The following is a 12,326-nucleotide window of genomic DNA, read 5'->3' on the forward strand; positions in this document are numbered from 1 at the left end:
AGCCGTCGAAAAAAGTTCGTTGTTTTCAACTGGTAAGAAGTGTATCCCCCGTGAAGAAGTTATTGGTGGTCACGTCGTATGACAAGACATTGCCTTGTTTCGGAGGACGAGTGGGCATGGAGCATGGCAGCTCTTGTTTTGGAGTTCTGTATATGTTACTGCATGAAAATATCCTGGTTATGGCGAGACTATATTAATTATTAAAAATTCAGGATGTGTGTTGCAAGATCACCACTAAACATAAGAGGAAGAATAATTCTCTTCCTCCGGTGACTCACGGACGCACACGTACTGCGGTTAATCATATTGTCTTGGTGCGCTGTAAAGAAAGAAAACAATATCAATATCGTAGGGAATGTTAATTAATCAGTGCTTTACTTACGCTCCAACTTACTATTAGTAACTAACATTTCTAACGTTTACAATTTGTGAAGTCGTTTATCATTAGACTGGTAATCCCTGTGATGACGTCATTATGACAAAACAGTAAACATGGCGGTGACACAGGTGGGTTGATCCTCTTGGTCTCATATAACTTGTTATTTTTGTATGTCTAGAGACCTTTATAGGCTTTAAGGGATAGGAGTATATTAATTTAGCATTTGTAGTTATATTGGTAACGGTATTCGATGAATAGATTAATTTATAGGCGAGGAGGACATCTTCCAATGAAGTATCCCAGTTTGACTAACGTAAGAATAACACAAGTGACAGGAGCACATTATTAAGGTGCGTGACTTCCAGGTAATGTGGGATGTCCCGAACGAAGGTAGTTGTTAACTCGTATCATGTTATTTGATTATGAGTGATGATTGATGTAGAATCCAAGTATTGGCTTTACAAAATATATGACAAGCTAAACAAGGACCAAAACTAATTAGAACTATGTAGAGAAACAGCCTACATTGCACTGTGGAAGGCAAGTCACGAGATAACCTTAAAAAATCCTGTTATTTCATAAATTGATGCAGGTTTCTAAACTTCTGAGGGCATATTTGAAAAAAATTTAAAAGGCCATTAGCTTTTCAGGGGTGGAAGTCCAAAAACAACGTATATGCCATGCAAATCAGGGTAAACATATGGTTTAGTCGAAGCAGCAGAAATACCTTACTGATTATATCCTCTCCCAGGTTTTCTATAATTTTCTAATCATTGATGGTGGTAAGTGATCGTTTACTGCTGCTTTTGTTTTCCCTTTTGTTTTATCAGTGTTTGTCGTAATTCACCCAAGTTTGTTTCTTAAGCATAATGGCAATTTTTCTAAAACATACTCAGATCAACTGAAGGTTACTGATGCATGTATACTAGTCTAACCTTACATATTCATATCCTGTCCTTACCTAACGTAACTAATCTAACCTAACAAAATAATATACGGTATCCCAATTCTAGCCAAAAATAACCTAACCTAATCTAGCCCAGTCGAACCTAACCTAACCAGCAGTAATAACCAGGCATGCCAAAATGGAAAACCAAACTCATTTTGGTTCAGTTGCATTGCCCATATTAAGTACCCACCGTTATGTCCAGACATCAGGGAAACAAAACATGGGTAAAAACAAGAGGAAACGATAATCACCATGAAGCAGGTGTTTACCACTATAAAAATAATCGTAAAGATATAGCAAACAAACTGTAATAATAAGCAAACTGGTAAGGTCTTTCTGCTGCTTAAACAAAACCATACATTTACTCAAAGCAATATGGAAAAATTTTAAGTGAAAATGAAAGAGAAGCTCCTGTTTATGTGGTATAGTAATATAGATTTTCCTATGCAAAGTGTAGCTTGGTAATCAGTAGAATAAGCTCAGGAAAGGTTAAATTTTGACCTTTATGCCAAACTCATCCCTAGAAAAACCCTTTGGCCTAGTCCTGTATTGTAATGTGTGTTATTATAAGCAGCTTTTCTTTCATAAACTTACTGTTACATCGGAAACCAGTTCTTTCTGGGTTAGCCTGGTAATCTAGCTGAACCAAGTGTCTTCACAAAGGAGCCTTATGGAGTGACAGGCAACTCTCAGTTTTCAAAAAACCAAATATTGCCAAGTAATTAATGTTAATTTGTGTACCGGTATTTATTTCATTTATTGCTGTTTCTTTAGCAGACAATCTTATGATCCCCAGTGGATTTTTGCTGTCATATAATGTATGCCTGTATGTGTTTTTTTGTGTGCAACTTCCCAACTGGATGCTGGGTTAGACTGGGATGGGTTAGGGTAGATTATATTATTAGGTACAGTTAAGCTAGGTTAGGTTAGGTTTAGTTGAACACTTATTAGGCCAGTCCCTTCCACCATTACCAATATTTCTGATCAGATTGTCATAGTCATATTATGGTTATTTTTCATTTGCACAATAAATGAGGCCTCAAAACACTCAAATGAACCAAAAACTATCAAACAAAATAAAGAAAAAAGAAATGGCAATAAAGGAAATATTTACCTTAATTTGGATTTGGAGAAAGCATATGACAGGGTGGATAAACAAGAATTGTGGAAAGTATTAACCCGCGCCATCCCGGCGACGTGAATTAACGCGGCAACATTGCAAGGTCCCTAATTTGCACAATTTTTAATTTTCGTGAGCGATTTTTGGCACATATACACGGGACACCTTCCTCTATTCCTCTACAAGATATCAAGCAGGGACAATGCCTTACACCGCATAACCTCTCCCCCCCCCCCGTACGCCATTGTCTCGGCAATTCACCTGTTACCAGTGACCTGGTCAATAAAGACATTCAGGGCCAGAGTGATTCCCCAATCGATGACAATGTGGAGGACAAAGTTTACATAGCGTTAGAGGAAGAAACAGTCAGAAATGATGATCAGGTAATGTGGGAAAAAAAAGGTCCTGAATGGTAATGAGTTAGTGAGTGAAACAGTGCTTATAATGCCTATATTACTGTTTGAAAACCAATATACTTTTGTACTACATATAAATTCGTACCAAGTAAATAAATTAATACTGTTTATGAGTGGATTAAATGGTTACCCTCCCATAGAACTCATTTTCTTTGGTGCCAGCCTGTTAGAAAACCCAGTCAGGTAAGGAAGTACTCGTACCTAAATCGCATATTTTAAACCTCAGGTGAGCGATTTCTCTATGAATTTTCAATGTTTCTCACCAAAAGCGGAGGTTTGAGCCAAAAAAAAAAAAAGGTCCAAAAACATTGGGATGGGGCGGGTTAAGAATATGTGGAGTACTGTAGATGGGAAGTTGTTGAATGCTGTGAAGAGTACGTATGATGGTGCTAGGGCTGCAGTGCATGTGGATGGTGAACTGAGTGAACTTTTCTCTTTGAAGGTTGGTTTGAAACAGGGGTGTGTCATGTCTCCATGGTTGTTCAGTCTGTACATAGATGGGATAATAAAAGTGGTACAAGGTAGGGTAGTGGATGGTGGAGTGGCCCTGGTGAGAGAGGGTAGTGTTTGGAAACTCCGTGTACTGTTGTTTGCAGATGATACTGTGTTGTTGAGTGAAGAGGAAGCGGAGCTGCAAGGCTTGGTGGATGAGTTTGAGAGAGTGTGTAAGACACGGAATCTAAAGGTGAATGCAGGGAAGAGTAAAGTGATGGTCTTTGAGAGAAGTGAAGTCAGTGAATGTACAGCAAGGTTGGATGGTGAGGAACTGGAAAATGTGAGTACGTTTAAGTACTTGGGTAGTTTGATGAGTAAGGATGGAGGTTTGGAGGGTGAAGTGCTTGGAAGGGTACAGCATGGAAGAAAGGTTGCTGGTTCCTTGAAAGCAGTGATAAAAAACAGGGAAGTGAAAAAGTTACTACATGACAGTATTGTGATACCAACTCTAACGTATGGAAGTGAAGCTTGGGCGTTGTTGGAAGGATACAAGTCAGGAGTGAGAGCAGTGGGAATGAGTTATTTAAGAGGAGCCTGTGGAGTCACATGGAGAGACAGGCTGACAAATTAGGATATAAAGGAGCGTTGTGGTGTGGATGTGGATGTGATAGAAAGCGTTAGGAGGAATACACTGAGGTTGTTTGGCCATGTGGAGAGGATGGAGGGTGAAAGACTGACAAAGAGAGTGTATGTGAGTGAGGTGGAGGGGGGGAGAGGGAGGGGGAGGCCGAGGATGAGATGGAGGGATGGGGTGGAGAGGTATATGAGAGAGGGGGGTGTGAGTTGGGAGCAGAGCAGTGAAATGGCGAGGGACAGGGCGACGTGGAGGCGATTTGTTTTTGGCCACCCCGAACGGGATTGAGGTGTCTGCCAATAGATAGATAGATAGATCTTGGCTACCACTCTCATTCAGTCAAGGGATAATGTATAGTACTGTATTTGTCAGAACGTGTTGAAAGAAGATGGTATGGTACCTGGATTTGTATTTGTATTTGAAGTTTCATATTTGTTTTTGTTGGTACGATATCTGTATTTGTATTTTATTTGTATTTGAAGCTTCATATTTGTATTTTATTTGGAGTTTGAATATTTGTACCTGTATTTGTAATTGACTGCAAAGGTTTAACGTATTTGTGTCTGTATTTGTATTTGGGCACTTGTATTTGACCCCATCCCTGGTTATACAATGCCTCATTATGTTATAAATCACTACAGCAATAATTAAAAAGATTTACAGTGCCCTGTTTCGATACATTAAAAAATTAATCTCGATTTTTCTGCAATGATATCTTTGATAGCCACCTTCGAGAATCTTGTGTGGACGTGGTGACTCATGCAAGCTAGAATGGCCAACCAATATTTACATTGGCTGAGAACGTTGCCTGTCATTCTATTTTATGCATGAAAGGCCAATGAGACACCAATGTTATCACAAAATAACAGTTCAAGTTCACAGCAAATAATGTAGTGTGCAATATTACGTGAAGTGATACTTTTATGTGTGTGAAATACTAAAACTTGTGGCTTGGAAATCGTGTAAACCTTACATAATCATCATCCCATGTTTGGGCCTCTGCTCTTGCATGAAAGGCACTGAGACAATATTGTTATCACCAAATAACAGTGCAAGTGCTTAACAAATAGTGCAGTGTACAATATTAAGCGAAGTGATACCTTTTGGTGTTTGAAATACTAAAACATGTGACTTGGAAATCGTGTCAACCATACGTAACCACCAGCCTCTTTTTGAGCCTCTTCACATCTGACTGAGAAAAGATGTCCGCCCAGCATTTACATTGGCTGTGATCATTGCCTTTCATTTTATTTTGTGCGTGAAAGGCCACTGAAACACCATTGTTATTGCCAGATAACAGCACAAGGACTAGACAGATAGTGCAGTGTATGATATCACGTAAAGTGATACCATAACATTTTTGTGGAGTGGTCGTCCAGGCCCTCCAGCTGTTCCCCATCCTGGGAGGAGGGGGGCTTGGTGACAACTCTTACCAGCATATGGCAAACTTCAGGTGGAGGGCAGTTTTTTTAAAAGTAATTTTAGGCTTTGTGGTTGAAGCCACCCTCCCTAACCCCATTGAACCCATGTTATGCTGACCTCGTTGTATGATAATTCGTTATGAAATAGGCCTTCACTTGACGCAGTCCTATAGGATAACGAGGCAGCACTGAATTGTATAACTTCTTTCCCATTTTGAGATACATATACAGTATGCTAAACATTGGTAAATGAATATCTTATCAGTGCAACCCCATCCCTCCCTAAAACCCCCAAGTTCTTCTCCAGCTAATTCCTTGGTTATCTCCCTGATTCTGTCATTGTTCTTTCCTATTATGGTACACCGAGAAGGCAAACACCCCTATGATTGCAACACTTCTCTTTCCCTTTGTAATTTGTATAGGGCAACTCTTATACCTGACTTCCAAGGCTCCAGAACCCTTTCTCCTTCCAGGCCAATCTGCACATCATCCATATCTATTCAGTCACTACCTTTCCCTCATATTCCAACATTTTACCACACACTTCATCGATTCCAGGGGCTTTCCCCCTTTTAAATTTGTTCGTTGCATCAAATTCTTCATCCTACTTTTCTCCTCCCTTCATGCTTCTCCTAGTTCCAGCCATTATCCAACCCCTTATACCTGTGCTACTTTCATTCTGTGTTCAGCTTTTCTTTTAAATGTTTCCTCCATTTACTCATTTTCTCTCTTCTCCATTTATATCTTTCACCACTCTGCTGCTTCCCTTACCACCCAGTTTGACTTCTTGATCTTGTACCAAATTTCTCTCTACCTGACTAAAGTCAGATGCCACAGTCCCACTAGGGATGGCCATTTGACTTTGAGTTAGTTGTTTTACAGGGAGGGGCACTAACCCTCTGCCAGCCGACTTGTTGACATGTAGAGAACATGTATGGGTTAGTTATATGGTTACCACCCAGCGTTGTCAGATTGCCTGGCGTACAGAATACCCTTTAGCTTGTCACTCAGTGTAAAGCCAACTGAAAAGGAAAGAAGAGCAATAAAAAGTGACAGGAAGGATGCACAAAGTAGGAAGAGAGGAGGGCAAACACAGAAAAAGAATGATAAAGGTGATGGAAGAAGTAAGCAGCATTACATTGAGTGGATAATGGTCGGCACCACTTACCACCCAAATTTCATACATTCCATATATTTTATACTCATATTTCATCTAAAATCCTCACCCAGTCTTTTCTTGCTCTCTTCTAGTATAGCTTTTTTTTTTTTTTTTTTTTTTTTAAACCGCATAATTCGCCTAGCTCAGTGGCAGAAAAAGACAGTGCTATGGCTTTGCATCATTTCCATAGCACTTCTTTGTGACTAGCTTCAAATTCTAGTGTTAATCTGTTGTTGCAACTCAGAATTCCCACTAAAAGACCATCTCATCTGTTGTAGCATTCCCCACTTTTCCATTCATATCTCCATTCAGAAACACACTTTTCTGAAACTCCTTCAGGCATGCTTCCAAATTTTCCCAGAACTTATCTTTCTCTTTCCTTCAACTTGCTTGGGATTTCATTCACTCGGGACTTATCTTGGAAAGATCATAGTACGTCTCTTGTAAAGTCTGCTTCCAAGAGATTAGGTGTGCTAAGCCAACTCCGTACCTTCTTTACCCCTGCACATCTGTTGACTATACACGCAGGTTTTATTCACCCCTGTGTAGAGTACAACTCTCATGTGTGGGGAGGCCCCCCACATACAGCTCTTCTCAATAGGGTGGAGTCAAAGGCTTTTCATGTTATTAACTCTCCTCTTACTGGCTCCCTTCAACCTCTATCTCTTTTCCGCACTGTTGCATCTTTTTCTCTTTTCTATCGCTACCTCAATTGTCACTGCTCCTCTGAACTGTCTGCTTGCATCCCTCCACCTCTACGACAGGCACGTAGTACCCGTCTACCAACAAACTCTCATTCCTTTTCAGTCCAACTTCCTAATGCAAGAATTAACTTGTTACTCCCAGTCCTTCATTTATGCAACATGTCAGCTCTGGAACTGTCTCCCTCTGTCTGTATTTCCTATATCCTATAATCTCCAGTCTTTCAAACGCAGTGTGTCCTGGCATCTCGAAATGAACAGATCTCGAATTTGGCTCTCTTTTGTATTGTTTTTGTGTTTTTCTTGGAAGGAACAGTTTGTGGGCTCTTGGCCTTTGGTTCCTTCTTCCTTACATAAAAAAAAAAAAAAAAAAAAAAAAAAAAAAAAAAATTGAGCCATTCTGTGCCCTATTGGAGCATACTTGCAAACAGTTGACCATGTTTGTATTCCTTCTCTCATTCTTACCCATACAATCCATGAGCCAACTGATCCATACTCCCTTATACTCTGTTTCCATTTCTTTGTGTACAGGAGTGTGTACACCATTCTTTGCCTGCTCATCGTCATCTACTCAAGCACATATGGTATATCCAACCTATACTCGGACTCACTTACTAACTCCTTCATTTAGTCACTATGTGTCTGCATATACAGTACCAGTATCTAATTTTGCATCCACAGGCACCTGCACAATGGCTCATCATTTCTTTCACATTCCACGATGGCATCCTGAATGCAGTAGTGGACTGGGTCATTAAGCTGGCCTGGGCATTTTTTGATCCTGTTAACCCACATTCTAATAGAATGCATGAGTGTGAGTGAAGGATAAATGACTGAGTGAGGGAGTGAGTGAGCAAGTGAATAGGTGTGTGAGGAATGAGTGAGTGGAGAGTGAGCAAATGAGTGAGTGCCTGGGGAGTCATTTACTGAGTGAATGAGTGATTGGGAAGCGAGTGAGGAGAGAGTGATTGCTGAGTGAGTGAGTGAGTGACTGGTTTAATGAGTGAGAGAGTGAGTGGAAAATGAATGAGTGAGTAAGTGAATGACTGTGTGGAGAGTGAGCGCATGACTGAGCAAATGAATGAGTGAGTGAGTTCGTGTAGAGTGAGTGAGTGAGTGAGCGAGTGAAATAAGTGGGAAAGGAAGAGAGAATTAAGTAAATAGTTGGAGAATGAATGGAGATTAAAACTACCATGTTAAGTGAAGATCACCGTTAGTGAGGGTCAGGTTCCAGCTAAAATGATCATTGTATGTGCAATTTGAAAACTCATATTTGGTGCGGCAAACACATAGTGGTTAAATACTGTAAGTATTTGAAGTTGAGACTGAGTGTATCTCTGTGTTTTAATATTAAAGTCCATGCTCAAATTAAAGAAATGCCTAAAGGTTATACAATATTGAGGTATCTGTAATGCTATTGGGAATTATTTTAACTCTGACCCTTCAGTGCACATCCTAACCAGATAATGAACAGTGTTGTCTTATGTGGAAAGTGTTCCTATATTGATTAACAGCTTTAAGGTGAAAAAACATGTTGAGTAAAAGCTTGTTAAATGAGGAATACTATACAGTAAACCCTTGATGCTCATGGGGGTTAGGGAACAGAGACCCCCGCGAGGATGGAAAATCCGTGAGCATCAAATTAGTTACCCCTCCCACACTGAAAATATGCCTACATGATAAAGAAAATGGTTTCTGATGCTTTAATGATAATGATAAATGATTATGCACGAACATAATGCAAAATACAATAAATTGTATAATAAAAGGTTCTCTTCAATTCTCATCAGTGTACAATACATTCTCCTCAATTCATCTTTCTTTAGGAAGATTAATTATTGAAAATGTAGTTAAGTATGATGAGTTATGATCGATGTGTGATGTACATATGTGCACGCCATTCAAACTCCTCATTTTTTCATTTCGTTTCACTTTATTATAATTTATCACCAGAGTGAATAATCCACGAGTAATCAAATCTGCGACCTTCAAGTCCGCAAGCATCAGGGGTTTGCTGTACCATATTAGACCTGTTGAATTTTGACTTGAGATCTCATACATACAGTAACCCCTCCAATATCCGGATCAATAGAGCCATCGGTAGGTTCGGATATTGGTTTCGTCCGGATATTGGGCCCCAGCTTATGGACTTGTACTTACGGACCCTAACACAGAGAAACACCTATACAACTCCCTCCGGACATGCATAGCACCTATTTAACACCCAAATCACACCAATAAGGCACATAAATGACTGAAATAAATGCAATAGAAACATAAAATGTGGGTTTAGAAGTATGTTCATACATTAATAAACATTCTGGTACTTATGGACTCTAACCGAACCTAACCTAACCGAACCTAACCGAACTCTGAAAAACACATTCCTACTGCACATGCATGAGGTAAGTTTAGTATGGAAAGAAGTACAGTATGACACTTTCTGGTAAGTATAGTATGGGAAGAAATACAATATGAAACATTCTGGTAAATATAGTATGGAAAATAGTACAACATGAAACATTTTGGCTACTTACAGCAAGTCCCTGGCCACCTCGATGAATAACCGCCTCCTCTCGGACTCTGACAGTAGGAACGATTTCCTGAAGCACTTGCACTACACTCTTCCTGAAGTCTTGCACTGAACTTAGTCACTAACACACAGAAGTCCGTTCTTTTCACAGTGTTCACTTTAGTCCAAATAATGTTCCATTAAATTTAAGTGTTGCACATTAACTTTTCCCAAGTTTTTTTAAGTTTCCAAAGCCAAAACAAAGAAGGTTAGTTACGTTAAATTTCTTTTCTACTTAGTCTTTTCTCCCAACTTGAAAACCTTAACACAACACACCGTTTTTTTCACTGCACAACACTCAAAATTCCCGTGTGGTCTAGTGGAGAAGTTCTTGCTGTTTATTCACTGTCAGAGCCCGAGAGTATTACTGGCAGGCGTCCAAGGGGTGCATCGGTGGGTAGTGGTGATGGCGTACCGACTACAGAAGACTCTGAAGACAGCCGCAAACTCACGTCGAGTGGTGACTCCACTGTAGCTGATGTGCTGGGCTGTGGCTCGGAGCATGAGGGCCTGTCTTGGGGAGGCAATGGAGTGGAACCAGGGCTTGGCACAGCGGGGGTCACGGGCCTGAAAAAACTGTCAATCGTTGACTGACGCAAGGACCGACGATTCTGGCGATTGATGATGCGCTGCCGGAAAGCACGCACTTCCTCCACGAGTCCCAAGGGCCCCATCTCCCTGTCGCAGTCCGGGTGTTCCAGGTAGTCTAGGACGAACTCTAGATGTTCCCGGAGTGCGCTCAGCTTGGGGATGGCTGGAGTAGTGTCCTGCTGGGCGGAGTCTGCATCATCATCGCCTTCGTCGTCGGAATCTTCAAGTTCGGGACTGACACCAGCAACCGAAGACGCGATCTCGATATCAGACAACGTCTGATACCCAGGATCGCCCTCGTCGTCGTCCAACCACTCACGAACATCGTCCACATCAACATCGTCGCCGTGCGTACGGAGCCGTGCATGGAAGTCATCCACGTCAAACCCTAGGAAATCGTACTCCACATCTGTTCCGAGAAGCAGACGAGACCAACCATTTTCAAGAGTTTTCACAGGGACTTCCTTCCATGCACTAGCCCAGTTGTACAGCGCAGACTTGATGTTGTAGCGGCGAAGGTTTTCCAAAGTCCGCTTGCCTCGAGTGTCACGTCCTTCCCTGCGCTCGTCCTCGTCCTCGAGAACCACCATCACCTCGTCCAGGAACTTCCGACGGTACAGGCGCTTTGTTGCCACGATCACTCCTTGGTCCATTGGTTGAATGAGAGCAGTCGTATTAGGTGGCAGAAACATGCACCTAATACGGCCATTCTCAGCAACCAAGTCCTTGTCGCACGGGTGGGCAGGTGCATTGTCGAGGAGAAGGAGAGCCTTTACCTGGTCGCGAGGAATTCCCAGTGTCTTCGTCTGGTAATGTATGACCTCCTTGACGAAGTGATGGTGAAACCAGTCTTTGAAAATCACAGCTGTGAACCATGCTTTCAAAGAATGGTACCATACGACAGGAAGGACATCCATCACCCCACGAAGGCACCGAGGCTGCTTTGCACGGCCAACAATAACGGGCTTAAGCCGGTGCATGCCGTTAGCATTGGCACAACACAAAGCAGATATCCGTTCCTTAGAAAGCTTGCGGCCAGGTACACGCTTCTCCGTCTCATTGGCGAGAGTGTTCGTTGGCACCGAGCGATAGAATAGGCCAGTTTCGTCAGCGTTATAGACTTGACCGAGAGTGAGGCCCTCCCTGTCGATCAAGCCTTTCACCTTGTGCCGAAACTCGTCCACTCCATCCTCGTTAGCGTCCAATGCTTTGCCATGTGCTTTACGGTTAGTAAGGCCATGTCGTAACTTGAACGCGAAGAGCCAACCCTCGGATGCCTTGAAGTCAAGGGCGTCGTGAAGCCTTGCAAACTTCTCAGCAGCAGCCTTCAGCTCCGTTCCACGTACCATCACACCAGCTGCACGTTGCTGTCGATACCAAATCAACGTGGAGCGGTCGATCTCTGCATACTTGGGGGTAAACATAACCTTCCTCTCCACGTTGCGTTTGCTTCTCGACGAGAAGTCAGCCGTGTACTGCATGAGCTTGTCTCGGGAACGCTTGATATCGAACAAAGTCGACCGGGCCAGGTTGAACTCGCGGAGAATGCGAGAGGAAGACCAACCCGCATCAACCTTCTCCAATATCTCCCGTTTCTTCTCCAGAGTCAACACCACTTTCTTCCTTTTCTCAGGAGGCGGGGCCATCATCACACACACTAAGAGTATGGCAGAGAGCAGCAGGAGGCCTTTCAGCAAGTACGGCACCACCACAAAAGTGAGCACGTGGGCAGCCATGGCAAACAGCGCAGGTCTTGTCGCGGTGAGAGACAGGCGGGAAGTGGAGAGGATGCAGCGGCGCTCTATCGGACGTCGGAGGAATGACGAACCAAAACAATGCTCTCACGCGGCGCGCGCGGCAAGTTCAAATTACGGACGCCAAAAAAACGATTTTTTTTCCAATTTTTTTGGATTTTCGGACCATTTTGGGAATATTTGATCCCAGGACGA

General features: G+C 42.2%; 1 protein-coding gene across 1 annotated transcript in view; it reads left to right on the forward strand.

Annotated features, from left to right (window-relative positions):
* Nucleotides 1-492: 492 nt before the first annotated feature.
* Nucleotides 493-12,326, forward strand: part of SH3PX1 (sorting nexin 33-like protein SH3PX1) — a 323,543-nt gene continuing 311,709 nt past the window's right edge. The window contains exon 1 of the mRNA XM_080282787.1: nucleotides 493-507. Coding sequence (XP_080138913.1) covers nucleotides 493-507 — 15 coding nt within the window. The remainder of the gene's footprint in view (nucleotides 508-12,326) is intronic.

This window comes from Coenobita brevimanus, chromosome 94 (genome assembly GCF_032717465.1).
Source record: "Coenobita brevimanus isolate Jiangsu-jjx chromosome 94, ASM3271746v2, whole genome shotgun sequence".
Lineage (NCBI taxonomy): Eukaryota > Metazoa > Arthropoda > Malacostraca > Decapoda > Coenobitidae > Coenobita > Coenobita brevimanus.